This window comes from Macrosteles quadrilineatus, unplaced genomic scaffold (assembly GCF_028750875.1).
Source record: "Macrosteles quadrilineatus isolate MER2022 unplaced genomic scaffold, UCM_ALF_1.0 Scaffold_9__3_contigs__length_116548681, whole genome shotgun sequence".
Classification (NCBI taxonomy): domain Eukaryota; kingdom Metazoa; phylum Arthropoda; class Insecta; order Hemiptera; family Cicadellidae; genus Macrosteles; species Macrosteles quadrilineatus.
In genome coordinates, this window is record NW_026542602.1 from 10,098,834 (window position 1) to 10,117,769 (window position 18,936).

The 18,936-nt window shown below is 36.9% G+C and overlaps 1 protein-coding gene across 1 annotated transcript; it reads left to right on the forward strand.

Annotated features, from left to right (window-relative positions):
• The first annotated feature begins 7,186 nt into the window (after positions 1 to 7,186).
• LOC129003176 (estradiol 17-beta-dehydrogenase 8-like) lies at positions 7,187 to 16,649 on the forward strand. The gene is given in 7 exon segments (XM_054431446.1): positions 7,187 to 7,592; positions 8,320 to 8,436; positions 8,960 to 9,150; positions 11,645 to 11,823; positions 14,069 to 14,126; positions 14,129 to 14,201; positions 16,471 to 16,649. Coding segments are annotated over 7 exon segments (741 nt in total). The 5' UTR covers positions 7,187 to 7,555; the 3' UTR covers positions 16,557 to 16,649.
• The last annotated feature ends 2,287 nt before the right edge of the window (positions 16,650 to 18,936 follow it).

Here is an 18,936-nt window from a genome sequence, read left to right on the forward strand (position 1 = left end):
GACCGAAAGTTAACATATGAATATTTATACAGTGTGATTGAAAAGTCCCGGAACGGTGTAATATAATGTTATATTATTATAAATAAAGGAATGAAACTTGTTAAATCAATTATAGTCATAAATGTATAATGTAAAAATGTATGTGTGTGTGTGTGTGTGTATAAATGTCTTTTAAGCTATTATTTCTTTTTTATCCCTTAAAGGGGACGCCCCACGAGGAGTCAGACGAAATTCTTAAATAGCATAGTTCGAGTTTGGTACTAAATAAAGCTCTCAGTTAGTAAAACACGATGCCACAAACCAGAACTCAAACGGGCAGTGGAGTCAAAAATAAAGCTGTTCAAAGATTCCTGGAATTTGAAATGCTTATTTTATTGTGGGGCGCCTGCTAGAAATCATTAACTCAAGCATATATGTTGATATTAAAGGTCTTCATTAGTATAATACAATGCCGCAAATTTGAGCTCAAAATAACAGCTGGGTAAAAAATGGCAGCCGTTCAAAGATTCAAAATTGCAGATGAAAGAAATATTTGAACGGCTGCCATTTTTTACTTGGTTGTCCGTTTGAGTTGGGGGTTGCGGTGTGTTTTACTATAAATAAGACCTTTTAATTTGATACCAAACTCGACCTATGCTGATATTTGAGAATTTCGTCTTACTCATCGTGGGCCGTCCCCCTAAATAGATAAAAATGTAATAATAGCTTGAAAGAGTAGACATTTATGGTTATTATATCAATATACCAAGTTTTATATTACTTTATCAATCAATCAATCAATCAATCAATTATTTAAGATGGAGACGCCACTATGTGCGTATTTTAACCCAAATATGAGTGAAGGATGAGTGTAGGATGAGTGGCGCGATCTTGTCTTGTTAGTGACTAAGGCCGACATGTTCCTTAGACACAGCTGTTAATTAATAACAGCTAATGGCAACTAAGGGACCTACAGTTTATTGTGGAATCCGAACCACATTTTTTCCTCTTAGGCTAGGATTATACTAGGACGCTGGCGTCCGGGATGCTGGCGTCCGAGAGGCTAGCGTCCCAAGTCGAGCCTAAAATGACGTGATTTGTGTTGGGATGCTAGCCTCTCGGACGGCAATTTTATTTCATTGTTTTGTCACTTTTTGTTTATATCTATTTAAATAACATTAGGTTTAACACCTATGATATACCCAGATTTGCTGCTTTAAGGAGGCTAATATTGTGTGTTTTTAGTAAAATATTAATAGCTTATGAAACAAATTGGCCAAGTTTGACCAAAATATATCCATACACAAGTAAATTTCAACAGTTACAAATATTTTCTATAAGAATAACATGGGAATTTTAAATTTACACTTATTTGAATTTTATACGTAACTAATAACCGTACAAAAACACTTTAATATACTTAATTATATGCCTTTAAGCTAATTAAAATTGCCTAGAGAGAAATATGACAAAACCCCTTTTTTACCCCACAAAACCCCGTTCCCAAGGAGGCACAAAATCGAGCGTCCGGTGGCTTTTTTAGCATCCGACGCTGGCATCCCTAGTATAATCGCCCCTATTTGATTTAATGCCCCGCTAGCGTCCCGGACGCCAGCGTCCTAGTATAATCCTAGCCTTAATTAACAAATTGGTCTAATTATTAGGATAGTACTGCGGATAGTCGTAGTACTCAATAGTGCGGACGTTAATCCACACCAGGGAGCGTCACATCCACAGTGCATCCCTACAATTATCCACAATTCGTGACCTCCTAGTAGCTGGATTACAGGACGACGCCACCCGTCTCAGTCTATTAATGTAAAAAATATATTACACCGTTCCGGGACTTTGTATACAAAGGGAACTTTATTGTATATTTGACAGCCAAAATATAAACTTTGCCAGATGCTAGATTATTGACATTCGGGCCAATGACTTAATTTGATAATGCTTATGACAATACCATTAACCAAGGCCACACTAAAAAACTTTGTTTTTTAGTGTGGCCTTGCATTAACCCGTGGAGAAAGGTGATACCTTCACCAGTAGTACTTTCTACACGAAAATATGTACATTGTAAAATGTAGACAATTCTGTGTTGGTAAAGGTTGAACTCAGAAATTGCTAATCCGACTGGGCTCAAAAGTTAGCCTCAAATTTTACCATGAACTCGAAAAACAAAATGCTATGCAGTCGAGCATCATTGCCTGCATCGAGTTTGATGCAATCGAGCAACGCTCTGTGGACGTCCAGAGTTCCGATGCGGAGCTTTTGTAAGTAAATATGATTGTTTGTGCTCCGTAAAGACAAAGATAAAATACAATGTCTACGTTTGCATTATACGCCGTTTAAAAAATTTAGGTGGTATAAGTGAAGAAATATATTCCTTCCACGTCTTCATTCTACCATTAAAACATAGCTCAACAGCCGAGATTTGTCTAAACGTTAATCAGCTTCCACTAAGCAGAAAAAATTGTGGGGAACGTCCCCTCGAACTACCTAAATATTGTGAACGGAGTATATTACATTTCACTTCGTTTACATTTTGTTAATAGATGAGTGAACGAAGTGAACGAATCTATGTATCGTGTATAGCGGAGTCGGAGAAAAGTTGTCCGCTTGTCTGTGAGTGAGTGTGTTCGCACCTAAAACTCAAGAACCGTTGCACTTATAGCGTTCAAATTTTGCACAGTTAGTTATGACACCAGTGTAAAGACACCATTAAAATTCTAGACGATTCCGCTCAGTAGTAATTATAAAATACTTAAAAAACATTTTTAAATTTGTCCCATAAGAATAACATTAGGAGCTACCTTCTTCTTCTTTTTATTTGTTTACGTTTTGCGACCAACAATTTTGTTGTCTACTTAAGACAAAGAGAACGACTTTTACTCTAAGCTCTTTCATTCATGGAGTAAACAGTTTGGCGTCTATGAATATATATCATTATAATTTCACAGCTTTCAGAATAATGTTATTTAAGCTAATTAAATTTCACAACTTTCAGAATAATAAATTGAACTTAACAATATTAGTCGGCAGTTATATACCGTTTGTGTTTAGCATTACAATTCACCTTTAAATTAAAAGTATATAGGTATGTATGTATTTAGAACAAAGCAGCTTTTCACATTATTCAATTTAATGTTGGCATTGAATATTAAATATTCAAAGATGTTGGTATATTTTTATACTAAAATGCTATGCGAAGGGGGGGACAGGTCCCCGACGTAGAGAGTGGTAAAGGAAGCGGAAAGGTGAGCAGTGAAAAGAAAGGAGTACGGAAACCCTTTATGACTGTTAAATTAACGTATCTATAATACTTAAATGCTATGGAAAGATAGGGAAACAGGTCATAGTGATGGAAATAGTGAAGGAAGTAGTAAAGGCGAGCGCTGCGGAGTGTGGGGGGCCTTTATGACAGTTAGAATAATGTATCTGCAATTCTAAAAATGTTATGGGAAGGGAGAGAAACAGGACCACGATGTAGGAAGCGGTGATGGAAGTAGTCAAGGCGAGCAGTCCGGAGTGTAGAAACCCTTTGTGACAGTTAGATTAATATACCTGCAATACTAATATGCTATGGGAAGGGAGGGAAACAGGTCCACGACGTAGGAAGTGGTAATGGAAGTAGTCGATGCGAGCATTCTGGAGTGTAGAAACCCTTTGTGACAGTTAGATTAGTATAACTGCAATTCTAAAAGCTATGGGAAGGGAGGGAAACAGGTCCACGACGTATGAAGTGGTAATGGAAGTAGTAGAGACGAGCATTCTGGAGTGCAGAAATCCTTTGTGACAGTTAGATTAGTGTACAGTAACTGCAATTCTAAAATGCTATGGGAAGGGAGGGAAACAGGTCCACGACGTAGGAAGCGGTGAAGGATGTAGTCAAGGTGAACAGTCCGGAGTGTGGGAACCCTTTGTGAAAGTTAAATTAATCTATTTGAAATTCTAAAATGTTATAGGAAGGGAGGGAAACAGGTCTACGACATAGGAAGTTATGAAGGACGTAGTCGAGGCGAGAATTCCGGAGTGTAGAAACCCTTTGTGATAATTAGAGTAATGTACAGTATCTGCAATTATAAAAATGCTACGGGAAGGGAGGGATACAGGTCCACGACGTAGGAAGTGGTAATGGAAGTAGTCGAGGCGAGCATTCTGGAGTGTAGAAACCATTTGTTACAGTTAGATTAATGTAACTACAATTCTAAAATGCTATGGGAAGGGAGGGAAACAGGTCCACGACGTAGGAAGTGGTAATGGAAGTAGTAGAGACGAGCATTCTGGAGTGCAGAAATCCTTTGTGACAGTTAGATTAGTGTACAGTAATTGCAATTCTAAAATGCTATGGGAAGGGAGGGAAACAGGTCCACGACGTAGGAAGCGGTGAAGGATGTAGTCAAGGTGACCAGTCCGGAGTGTGGGAACCCTTTGTGAAAGTTAAATTAATCTATTTGAAATTCTAAAATGCTACAGTAAGGGAGGGAAATAGGTCCACGACGTAGGAAGCGGTGAAGGATGTAGTCAAGGTGAACAGTCCGGAGTGTGGGAACCCTTTGTGAAAGTTAAATTAATCTATTTGAAATTCTAAAATGCTATAGGAAGGGAGGGAAACAGGTCTACGACGTAGGAAGTGATGAAGGACGTAGTCGAGGCGAGAATTCCGGAGTGTAGAAACCCTTTGTGATAATTAGAATAATGTACAGTATCTGCAATTATAAAAATGCTACGGGAAGGGAGGGAAACAGGTCCACGACGTAGGAAGTAGTGAAGGGAGTAGTCGAGGCGAGGAGTCCGGAGTGTGGGAACCCTTTGTGACAGTTAGATTAATGTATCTGCAATAATAAAATGCTATGAGAAGAGAGGGAAACAGGTCCACGACGTAGGAAGTTGTGAAGGAAGTAGTCAAGGTGAACAGTCCAGAGTGTGCGAACTCTTTGTGACAGTTAGATTAATGTATCTGCAATAATAAAATGCTATGAGAAGAGAGGGAAACAGGAAATACATTACGTATATTACCAATGACTTTGGTTAATTAATGGACGAGAAGTTAGGATGGTTGTTGACTGAGATTTGGTTTTTTTTTTAAGAGGTTGGCAGCCTCTTTTAACCTTGCATTTGCCCGTCCACATAGACTAAGCGCCCGTGCGTGGATCGTTTACAGCAAAGTAAGGGGTGAGCCGGTACAGTACAAAGGTGAACTGCACTGATAAAATTAGTGGCAGTGACCAGGATCCGAACCCACGACATCGCGCTGCCTTGGGCCCGAAGTCCGTGACGCTACCGACTGAGCCACCGACTCACCATTATTTGCCCCGACTCATGGGTTGATTTGCCCATACAAATAACATTATTGTGTTCACCAGTGACACTGGTAGGTATGCTAGGTGTGGGTGGACACTTTTATTATTGCGCTCATGTTCACTCATCCCGTTACGTGCAGAATAAGCGTACTACTAGTTTAGAATTGAATCCTGTCACACAGTTGGGTACAATTAAAACTAAAGATAATTTTACTAAACCCTCTAGTGCAATTAATTGCGGTCGTTTTCAATAACCAACGGTGGTGTGCAAACAGGTTTTCTACAGAAGGTTTAAAGAATGTCTTTCAGCTTTACTAGACGAAACACAAGTCAAATTACAAGCTTTGTACAAGTTTTGCACAGAAAACTTTTTATATGCAATGTTCGTCATAGTTTAAATTTTAAAATGTCTACTTGCTCATGACAAATAACACGTAAAATGGGAGGTTTTTGAACAGTTGTACACAGAAATATGCATTAATAATGGCTTTATAAAGTCAGTAAACAGCCTTTAGGAGGACATGGCTGTATAGAGCCTACAATATGTTTTGAGATTTATTAATGCAATCGTCATAGTTATTTTTAAAAATGTCTACTTGCTCATGACAAACAACAGGTGAAATGGGAGTTTATGGACAATTGGGCACAGTTTTTGTTGTTTACTTTATTTAGGGGGGGTTCTCCACACCCCCCAAGCCCCCTGGTAGCCCCCTCCCTGGCAAGGTCCGAGAACCACCACTGCAGGATATTCAGGATATTTAAAATGCATCCCTTGATAAATCCCAGATAGTCACACAGCGGCTAACTTTTTATCCATGATTATCTAAAGCAGGTTCACGTTGATACTGGATTGCTGGAGCACAATAATTGTCATCGATCGTTACAATCATCAATCATGCCAGACCAGCGATCACCACCTGTGTGTTGAGTGCCCAGCAAACACAGAATAACGATTATTATCTTGTGATGTGCCAGACCAGTATTGTTATCATAGACTACCCAACACAAGTAGGCCTAGACTTCTCATCCCATTGTAAATTTTGAAGCTCGTTATTCGTGTCTACTTAATGTCCTGTGACACTGATCGCTGGTGTCGACGAAATTTACTTTATATTTTTTTAAGGTTAGTTTCATGATTTGTGCTTTACTGTTTGGTTATATAACTAGGGGGCGAGCTATTTTTTATTAGATAGTTTTATTTAGTTAAACAATGTTTAAAATTACTGAAATAACTAAAATCGTAAACAAAACACGACCTATACAGGGCACTGGACAGAACTAACAATGAAATTGGCTGCAGCTTTTCCAAAAGGATGAGAAATCAGCTATGGTTTATCAATGGCCAGACGGATAATGTTAACTGGGAATACTCACGGCCACCTTTAACTACAGGCCGCGGCCTTTTAGAATTGGCAACGTAGCAAGTGGTGTTGTTTAGCGACAGACGTCCCATAAGATAGCATGGCAGACAGGTGACATCAGCTCATTAATTAGCACTTTATTGATTAAAATTTAAATTTATGAACATAAATTTATTGGAATATTGAAAATAAAACATACAGAATTTAAAACCGAAACCATATGAATTAAAAGTCAATATCTGTACATTTTAAGCGGAGTCAATATTGTCTTAGTCCAGTAACCAATCTCTCGTAAATACACAAATACCATTAGCTGCTTCAAAACGAAACAGCTGTTACAACACCACTTGCGACATTGCCACTTCGAAGGCCGCGGCCTGGAGTTAAAGGCGGCCGTGGAATGGAATACTAGACTACATGCGATTGTATCTAGGTAGGGATGTTGAGAGAAAAGAAGAGAAGAAGAAGAATACATCATGATTTTTTGTATTCATCTGTCTCTGTCTGTCTGTAGTAGTCTGTCAGTACTGTCTGTACTCTGTACTGTCATTTTGAATGACTGTTGTTTGTTATTGTATTAATCTAACCTCTATTTACAATTACAATGAAAGTATAAACTTAAAAACTAATAACTTACCACAAATTAATTCATTAGGCTCACGGAACTGAGAAATGAATTTCTGATGTGGCATACATATTTTTTTATCTTAATATACCCATTATTTGTTCAGTAAACTTACTTCAATTACTAATTCCTTCTTCCTTCATTATCATTTCTGTATTTACAAACCTTTGACCTTTGATCTTATTTTAGTAAAACTCATGAACAATAAATTAGCTACTCTCAATCAATATCAAACTATAAAGTAACTAAAACTCGTCTTGATTCCATCGTTATAGGCCTTATGAGTTATGACAATGTTGAGTGGAAAATTAGCTCTTGTCACCGGTAAGTTAAGACCCAGAGGCCTCAGGCTTTGGCATATTTAAGTTTTATTATTTAACCCTACAGGTAGTCCTTTTTTAAACTGCTTTTTGTCAATGAAGAATGAATGTAACAATCCTTAGTGTCATTATTCCTGTTTAATGAGGTTGTCAACTAAACAGTTTTAGACAGCCTAACTTATACTTACAGCCTAATCGATTTTATAGTAAGTTAACTTAGTTATTAAATGAAACTGTTTAACCTAACCTAACTAACCAAACTTTCTGATAATGAAAAAAAAATGGATGAAGGTTTACTAATATCGAATCGACAACTTAACTTAGTTTCAATCAATATTAACTTAGGGTAGCCCAGTTAAGAAACTGTACTCAAAAGGTTAAAACTTCATGCGTCTTAAAATGCACAAACCTTATCATGTGAAGTGTTATTAGACGAAGGGTCTAATCGATAGTTTCATTTGATATTAGGGTAGACCAGTTAAGAAACTGTACCCGTTTCTTTTTTTAGACTAAGGTAGCATTTCTTATCTAAGTATATTAGCTTAAGATAAGTTATTACCGTACCATGATAAACAAACAGGCCTCAGTTACAAACAACATTTAATTTGTCTGCCCTTACGACCTAACTCAAGTCCAACTTTATTGTTTGCCCTTTGTTAAATTTGGTCTCGTTAAACACACAACATTTTGACTAGGCCTATAATTTTACAATAACTTATGTATATTTTAAGGTGGGGGAAGTGGAATCGGACGGGCAGCTTGTCAGCTAATGGCCAAAGAAGGAGCCAGAGTTGTGGTTTCTGACTTTGATCTCAAATCTGCAGAAAGTACTGTTTCTCTTCTTACTGGTAAGTTAAGAGGATTCAATTCCGACTTAACCATGTAGGAATAGACCTAATGGATCCATGTTTTTAGTCTAAATGTGTTAGCCAAGTTTAAATAATAATTACTTGGTTAGCATTTTTTACTCGATGACACAGTTACATAAATATGCCAAAGCCTTAAGGAAATACATCCTCACACCACTTGTTGACATTCCTACAACTGTACAGTTAACATTTAAAGACAACACAGTTAGTTAATTTATTGTAGGCTACACATTTTAGATATAACTTAACGATGACGATCAAATTTTTACCTAGTTCATTTGCCAGGTAGGCCTATAACAATAAACCTGGTGTGGGCACTGATGTTGCTAAATACTGATTGCTATTGTTGTTTTGTTTTAGAAATTGTGAGTTTTGTTTATTCATATAAGAATGAATGAAGAAGAAATGTTTTTGTTTTTCCTTATGCATGTATTGCATGATCGAATGTTGATCGAATTTAATATTTCAACTGCGTCCCTGTTTTTTTTTTTTTTTGTTGCAGGTGATGGTCATTTGCCGCTGCAGCTAGACGTGAGTGACACTATTAAGGTCAGAGAGGTCGTGACCAAGGTCATATCTCACTTCTCACAACCTCCCACAGTACTGGTCAACTCAGCTGGTATCACTCGGGATGCATTCCTTCTCAAAATGACCGACGATCAGTTCCAGCAGGTGTTTGATGTTAACGTAAAAGTGAGTCTTATTTCCTTCTTGTATTGAATTTTGGCTGCAGCCAATTGCTGGGTAGCACAGGGTTATTTGTTAAATAGGTAGGTCATCACACTGCACTGGGTCTCTTGGCTCCCAGGAAAGTTTGTCAGCGAGCAAATGCATTAAAATCGTTTGGTGAGCAATTTAACTCATATATTTGCCCAGATATTCCCCCTCTACCATCGGTAGCGCTACCCTCTCAACACCTGCACCACTGAAACCCGCCACAAGAGTACCTAGTGAAGTAACCTTTCAATTGTTACCAATGGTATACCGGTATTTTACTGTTTTATTGGTGGTAATAGCTCTACTCCGAAAACATATCTATATATATAATTCCGTAAGTCAAATTTTTGTAAAGAAATTGTGAGTGACTGGATGGCCGTCGAAGGATGGGAGGGGTCTTATTTTAAAGGTCTTGACGTGAATTTTGAGGGAAAACTATTCATTTTTCTTATTTTTTTACCATAAATTCGCAACAGAGTAAAACTTTTCCCATTAAAACAACATGGGGTTTAATTTGTTTACATCTTTTGAAATTAAAACAGTTGTGCCACAGATTTGAAAACAGTGATCAATACACGCATTTGGTTTACTTTTAGCCAGTCAACTATGAAATGTATAGGCCTACTATAATAAAACTGAAATATTGAAGATTAGTCGGAAAAACGTCTGCATTCTTTGTTTATATTTAAATCATATACTCAAGTTTCATTTTTTCATGCTTTTACGTTATTGTCGTATTAAAGGAATAAACGACATAGAATAAATATTCTGTTTAAATAATCAAAGAGTCGAAATTAAATCTAACTTCTGTTTTGTTTTTATTTTTAAATCATATGTTCAAGTTTATTTTAAATGATGTTGTTTTCCTTATATTTCTACACATTTTAAGGTTAAGGTTGTGTGAATATATACAACTAAAATAACCTATAAATGTTATTGGTTCTAAAATGGTGTATTTGCATTCCTTCGTAAGTAAATTTTTTTAGTGCAGTGAATATACAACGTAGAGTAATCATATTCGATCATACTTTTATAAAATCACCAGGGATTCAAGATGTTTTGGTATGTAGGCTGCTGGATATATATTCTTTTCATTATAAGTACTGTAATTAATATGAACGCCAGGGGAATACCACAAAGGCGGGGAACTGTTCATAGGAATGACAGTGCGCGTAGGAGAGCAAGATTAGATAATGACGAACTTAATCAAGATATGTTACAACCCCTTTTTAGGAGACCCATGGTAGACGAGAGAAATGTAAAGATCCATGATGCAGGATTACTGGACCAAGAGTGCACTCAATGTAGTGCTCTTCATTTTAGAGAAGAACTAACGAATAATCATTTTATGACATGTTGCCATAACGGACTTATTAACCTTCCTCAGTCAAAAACTAATGTAGAACTTAAAAGTTTGTTTGAAGAGAGCCCACAACTGTATAAATTTATTCGACAATGCAACAGTGCGATGGCTTTTGCTTATTTTTCAGCCAGTAAGAAAGATATTCCAGGAAAAGGACCATACTGTTTCAAAATTCAAGGACAGATTTATCGTTCAATCTCAGATTTGCTCCCTCAATATGATGAAGACCCCGTGTATGGCCAATTGTACATTATTGACACATCAACAGCAACAGAAATTCGTCAAAGGCGTCGAGAAAATAGTGACTTAAAACCTGAAATATTGTCAAAACTAGCTGAAATTCTATTAGAAAATCCATTTGCACAAATTTACAAAAGAGCTTCGGAAGAAATGGTTGTACAAGGTGACAGTGAATTAGAACTTAGGTTTGTAAACAGGATAAATATGGATCGTCGTAGGTATAATAAGCCTACTGCAGATGAAATTGCAGGCGTCTTCAATTCATCTGAAGGCGAACCTCCAATGAATTTTTAAAATTCCAAACAGGGAAGCTTTTATTTATCCTCATTGACCACAAGACCAAAGCTACCTTAGTAAACCAGTATTTATTCACAAACAATGTTATGTTTGCTGCCTTTTCATGTTAAACCACTGGAGTGATGACACATAGATAATGTTATTCTGAGTTTGTTTAAATACCGGTATTGCAAAAAGTTGTTTTACATTTGAGCTTTTTAGGGACTTATGTCCCTACAAGCCACTAGTGTCTATTAAAATAGTATACGCTTGCTGATAGAATACCACAATTTCGTCTCTAATCCTGCACTCATCATCCTTCCACGGTATACTATTTGACAAAACCATTTGCATCAAGGTATTCAGATCATAATCACTCGGTAGCTTTTCAAACGGGTGACGAACAATTTGGTATGAGTTGACAACCACTGGAAATCTGCACTTAGATACCAATCAGCTGACAGAGTGGCGACCAGTGTATGGAAAAAAAGTGTATGGACTTTCTGTTTTTTAACAGGATAATGTTTCCGACAGATAGCATGCTGCTAAATAGCCTACAATGCAGTAAACAATTATTTTTACTGTTTGCAGGGAACATACGCAGTTACCAAGGCAGTGTGTGAGGCATTGGCAACCAACAAACAAACAGGCTCAGTAGTCAACATAGCCAGTGTGGTGGGCCAGACTGGCAACATGGGCCAGAGTAACTACGCTGCTAGCAAAGCTGCCGTTGAGGCCTTCACTAAGAGTGTTGCCAAGGAAATGGGATTGTAAGTAGATGAACCACTACTAATTTTGTCTAGAAATTAAACAGTAGCCTAATACATTCCACTCTCGATTATCCGATCCCCGCTTTATAAGAGCCCTCGGATTATCCAAGGTCGTTTTAGGCTTAAATATATAAATTTTTTATTTCCATTTGGAAAACAGCAATTACATTTTTTGTAATCTCTCTGTTGAAAGTAAAGTAAAAGTAGAGGGTACCGCACTGTAATTTGTGATTTCTTAAAATGAATACTTTAAATAATTACTATCTTAGGTACCTATTATTTTAACATAGAAATGTTTAGCAGTAACCTAGAAAAGAAAAAGTCACAGACAGTAAGCTACTAAGTTGGCATCTAACCATTGGTAAGCTGTACTAGTCGTATGCAGAACTTCAACAAAAATAGTGGCATTTCTGCTTGGGCATTGCCGGCTCGTATCGCCTTTTGTCAGTGTTTGTCATTACAATGACTTGATAGTGTCAAGTATAGTTAAAGTCAAACTCAAACAAAAATAAATTTTATAGCCTACTTTAATAACTATATGGATTCACCTTATTCTGTTGTTTTTATTTATTCTTGTAGAGTGTTGACTTAGCATCATTTAATAATAGCCCTACTGTATTTTAAGTTTTTAAAGACAATTTAAAAGGTGTTAAACATGTTAGATTTACCTGTTTTCCTGAATAACACTGTCTTATTTTTAAAACATTTTCCATGCGAATACCAATAAATTGACCATTTTGTATTCTCTAGGCCTATGCATTATTATTGAAACATAGGATACTTTTTAAGTCTTTGACTTCCTAATGTGGGGTATTTACTCAGGGGAGGTATAGAAGAGGCTACGATGACAGCTGTGGGCTTCTTATTAGCTGAGGGAACGCCATTACCGTAATAAAACGGACATTAGCCATCGGCCTCGGTGGTCTAATGGTTAGCGTGCTGGGCTGATATACTGTAGGTCCCGGGTTCGAATCCCGCTGGTAGCATTAACTTTTTGTCCAAGATTTTTTTATTATCAGCAAGTTTGGTTGGTTTGGTTTGGTTATTACAGTTAAATTTTATTATTAAGTCATTATAAAATTTTAATTGAGCAATTTCTAGTTTTATTTTAATAAACAGAATTATTTAATTTTTCCGATTACTAAACTTTTGTTATATTAATTCTTTATCAGCAAGTTTGGTTAGTTCGGTTAGGTTATGATAGTTTAATTTTATAATTAAGAAATAATAAAGTTGAATTTGAGACATTTATAATTTTATTTTATGAACAGAACTATTTTTGCGATTAGTAAACCTTCATTGCCAAAGTGCTCTCTACTACAGCGCTGTTCACGGAGGAATTTTGAACTAAGTGCCTCTTTCGTACCTCCCCTAAGTCAGACCCCTAATGTGGTACCGTAACCCTAACCTCAAAATCAAAGAGACCTCAGTATTATCCAAGATTCTCGGTAACCGAGGTAGGCTCAATCCCAACAACCTCGGTAAATCAGGAGGTCACTGTAGTAAAATCTCTGTTTATCCAATTGTGTCCTTGCCAAGATCGTCAAGCAATCCAACTCAGCTAAAATTCTAATTCAAAAATGTATTAATATTATTTTCCTGTCACTGTTTCTGTATTGCCCAATCCAGATGAGCCACTCTGCAATCTGCATTGCACTGAAATTGTGTTCGTGAACTTAAGTGTTGGTCAATGATTAGAGGTGTGAAAACAGCAAAATTTGACAAGTCGAGCCTAGCTTCAAAGCTGGAGTTTGGAGTTAAGAGCACCAAGTCAGAAAATGTAGTATCTCCAATGATATTGCAATCACAGAAAGCACCTGAGAATTTGCACAATCAAAATTTTATGATATCTGTGGTTGATGGGAGAGGTTCATGATTTCGCCCTGATCCTTAATAACTGTTACTACAATGAGATAGATCTGGAATAGTAACTTGGTAAAAACATTATGATTTTTTTCCAGAGAGAGTAGTTCCAAGCTCTTGGTAAACCAGTTAATTTTTCAAAAAAAGAAGTTCTCCCTTAGTTCCAATTCAGGCTTTATAAGAATGCATTTAATCCTTAATAACTGTTATTATACAGAAAAAAAATTAAAAGGTCATGTTAGCCCTTAGTGAAATCACAACTTCTGCTCGTTCATGTTAAAACTTAAAAGTATGTCAGGCGAAGCGGACGAGTAACAGCTATAGTATTGAACAAAATTACTTATGAGAACTCAACTTTCCAGTACTATTTCTTATATTCCAGTTGTGGGGTCCGCTGCAATGCTGTAGTACCAGGTTTCATACAAACTCCAATGACAGACAAAGTACTGTACCTGATAAAGTCAAACAGATGTTTACGTCGCAGATACCTCTAGCTCGCATGGGCACTCCTCAAGGTTAGTAGAGTGTAACCAAGTAATGGTTTTGCCAAAAAACCTTGCATCCGTTTTAATCTGAAAATTATTTAATTTTGAATCCATAACAAGTGTGTTTACTGAACTTTTTTACCACCAAATAGAGTTGTAAAATCATGAAGAGCGAAGTTAAAGATAAATGCGTATTTGCTTGATTGCAATTGCCATTGATAGTTTTCCAATGTTTGGACCAATACTAGACCTTCACAAAAATGAGCATTGGCGGTTTTATCGTGTTCCAATACACATTTCAGTACCGACAAGAATGTAGACATTTTTCTTTTTTTAATACATTGTTTGAAAAATGTTTAAAATTGTTACATCTAGATCTAATACATACAGTAGTTGTTTTTAAACAGATGCCTCCATTGAGCTCTAGTTGTGGCCAAGCACTCTAGTTTTAATCTGAGTCGAACATCCTGTTTTAACGTTGTCCACTACAATTCTTGTTGACTCTCATCCTTATAAGCCGATTAACCTTGTCATCAGTGCCGTATTTACCACTAGGGGCTGATGTACTGACTAGGAGCAAGCAAAGGGGGCCGCAGAGGATTGACAAAAACGTTTTTTTCAGAAAAAAACATTTTAATTTTTTAAAACCATCAGTTTGCTGCGGACGCAGGTGACAACATTGATTTCTCCATGATTGCGGCCCGCGGGAGATGTTCATGATTTCGCCGCGGTCACAGGTGTCGATGATGATGTCCCCATGATTGCGGCCCGAGTGAGATGGTCACAATTTTGGTGCAGTCGCAAATTTTAAATCATGATTTCCCTGAGATTGTGGCCCACAGGAGTTGTAAATGATTTTGCCGCGGTCGCGGGTGAAGATGATGATGCATCTGCGGTTGTGGTCTGCGGGAGATGTCCCCGATTTTGCCGCAGTCGCGAATGTCAATGATAAATGCAATGTCCGTTTAAATGCAACCCACTGGAGATGTTCACAATGATGATTTCCCCGTGATTGTGGTCCTCGGGAGATGTACACGATTTTATACACGATCGCTGGTGAGGACGATGATGATGATGATGATCGTGGGAGATTTTCACTATTTCACTGCTATTAAAGGGAATTTCCACCACAGGGACGGGGGCCGCTCAAGTAATTTGGCCTAGGGCCGCAAGTACCTTAAATCCGGCACTGCTTGTCATATTATCCAAAAACAATGCAAGATCCCACCGAGTACGAATCCTGTTCAGTGATAGGTTTCCGTAGGACAAATAAAAATCCATGTTAATTTCTATTGCCAGTTGATATAATATGTGCAGAAATTAAATAATAGAAACCCCTTATAACTCTTAAAACATATATTTACGCTTGTACTTTTTCTCACAATACGGTAAATATACATAAAAGATGGTAAGTGGTGATCGATTTCGATTGGACACACCAATCATCATCATCCACACCCAATAGGCGAATGTTGTTTTGGTCAAAAAGACAGATGCACCCATCTGTGTACATTGTTAACATGTTAACAATGTTAACATACACAGTTGACATGTTCAATGCGGCAACTAAATTGGCTATATCACTTGTAGCTAAAATATGAGAACTCAAATTAACTTCTCAAATGTCGTTTACGATGATGATCTGGTGTTATTTCGTTAAAAGATTACATTTTTGATGAGATATATGTCATCATTTATGACAGGAATACTCGTCATCCGCCGCACCCGTTTGGCTGCCATGTAGAACGACTCACGTGACACCAAAAGTAATCCTTGGTTTGTGTTGTAAACGGTTGTTGTCTGTATCTCCTAGTTAATCTTCAGTGAGAAAGTCATCAATCCGTGAAGAAACAGCCATAATCATTCACTATTGCACAACACTTACCGGTATGTCATATAACACACTAAAACAATAAAACCGTGCGGGACGGGAATGACGCCGCCCGAGGAAACACAAAGGACTACTACATTCAGCGCAACGAAAAACAACATCCTCCATCGACGGCTCAGCTCATATCGAGGCAATAATTTTTTGCTTTGACGAGTATACTCGTCGCGCGCCGCTTGGCAGGGCCAGCAATGACGAGATTACTCGTCACCCACATTGAACGTGTTAATAAACAAGTTTGAGTTTTACATTGACTCCATATGTGAAGTATAGAAGCTAAGAAATTGTGTGTACTAAATATTATGGTAAAGCATTAACTTTTATTATTATACACTAAAATCTCAGAATTGCTTCTGTTTTAAAATTGTTTAGCGCGACAGCTATTAACCTCTCTTTCCTTATTTTTTCCAGAGGTTGCTGAAGTCATAGTTTTCCTTGCGTCTGAACGGTCGTCCTACATCAACGGGGCTTCAATCAATGTTACGGGTGGTTTATGAATTCAAAGCATTGTTTTATACACAAGTTAGTCTTACCAATAATTGTTATATTTTACACATATATTTTATTTTAATATTATTATATTGTTATTGCCTAAATATTGTATTTCTCCTATCACCCTTTACTTCTTATCAAAGATGAAATTTAAAAAAAATTATCTTAGCTCAATGAATTAGAGTAAAACCTCATTAATATGGATCTCATTCATATAGAGCATAGACTTAGCTTGAGCATAGATTAGCTTTGGAGCATAGACTTAGCTTGACGTTTGACAGTGGTATTTAAAAATATATTACTGGTGGATGAGGAATGTGCAGTTGTAAACTTCTTAGTTTTGTTATGTAGCATACTGTTTAGTAGCACAGTAATGCTTCATACTTTAAAAATATTGTCATTGCCAAGTGGTAACTTTGTCATTGCCATGGCTGTAGAAATGATTCCCTGTATGTCACACCAGACAAGTTTTCAGCTCCGTAACTCATTGGTTATTTTCAAACAGAAAATGGTTGTCCTCTGACATCACCGTGCCTCACATTAGGTGGACGAAGTAGCATTAATACTACCGGTACATCCGACAGCTGTTATCTATTTTAGGGTGTATTAAATCTGTCTATATGTGATTACAATGAACCCAATGGTTTAAATTTCCAAGGATTCGTGTTTCCTTTAAGCTAGTTCAACCACATCACTAGTATCAGTAGAACCGACAATCTCAATCTGGACCCTCTAGTAATACAGCTGGATCCCATCCCAAAAAAAAGCATAGTCTGAAAAAAGTATGTCTGTAATTTAATATTGAACTGGATAACCCACGGCTCGAAATCAAGCAAAACTGAAACTTGTATTTAAAGAATAAACAGCAAGACCTTAATCAAAGAGTAACTCTAAAATAATTTATCTGACTGATAATAGAATATAAAAAATATTATGATGTAAAATATATAAAAGTAATCTACAATATTTACATTTACATTCACTCTCGTACTGCTTTAGTTATCTCTTATGTATAGGAGGCGGGTGCACTCTATGAGCACGTAGATGTCAACCACACTTGTACACACACTGTAAAGTGAGCTTTTGACCTAATGTAGCTCAATTCCTATCTTGACGCCAACCATTGCTACTCTTATTCTAGCATTGTTAAATTATTTCTTTGATGTGTTCTGTTTTAGGCGTGTTTAAATTAGGGGCCCCAACCCAAGTCTCCGGTTGGGAACATAAGGGGGTAAGCAAATTGACCTAACAACAGATCTAGAATGGACACTCGTTTAGCATTAATAGTATTGGAAAAAACTATACGATTTATTTGGCCAGGTGCTGCTTTGTTTTCAGCTTTAAAAATTGCTGTGACATCTACACAGGTAGCACCATTGTAGAGAGGGAAGAAACTTCTTCTGTCTCTTATTATATACATAAGAATCTCACTTGACTCCTCGGAGCTCTCGTTACTAAAGAATATCTGCCACTATCTTCAAAGATTTGCAAATGGGCATTGTGACCCTATTTTCCACATATTTTTCATTGTATTTTTTGTTTGAGTTGTGCTTAATTCTCCTTTGGGCTCTAGTGACATTATTCTACTTATATCTATGCGTATTGAGGATCATCACCTTCATGAGAAATTAGAGGACCTACTCGGTGGTAAAACGTGTCATGAATCTTGAAATTGTCGATCCCCTGTGGAATTTTATCATCTTAATGAGCTTCGGAGCTGACTATGGTAAAGGCAGAATTGAATTGACGAATTTTATCCAAATAATTTCTGGATATAAGTCTCGCAGTCCTTTTTTTTCAGATTGGGAGTTTCCAATAAGATTCTGAAGGTATGGTGAATTGCACAAATGAGGAAAACGAACCTTTCATTTATGGCAACAAAGAGTAAAATCTTAACTGTCTCAGCCAGTCTGTTCTTGATTAAAAAATGTAATCCACTACAATGTTAACATTTAACGTTTATTTGTCCGAGATTGGATGTATCACAACGGTGGTACTACCACTATGTGTACCCGTCAAATGTTCAATTGAGAGGTGATGCAAGCGGTCATGTTTGCGTTCCCTCCAGCCACTCACAGTTCTTCGTCGTACTGGCAGCATTTGATTTTAAATCAAAATGAAATAAGAAAGTTAACCAAACAATAGAAAACACTATAAAGGAATTGGAATTTTGATACACATTGTAAATTACATGATAATATGGTAATGTAACGGATAACTGCCCTGTGAATAATCACTTTTAAACATTCACTTCATCGCATCGAACTGTAACTACATGATAATCAGTAACGTGCGATGTAAGGTAAATCAATTTAACCATAGTCAAAAAGAATGAAATATTAACATGAAACTCTTTATTATGAACCTGACTTGGTTAACAGATTG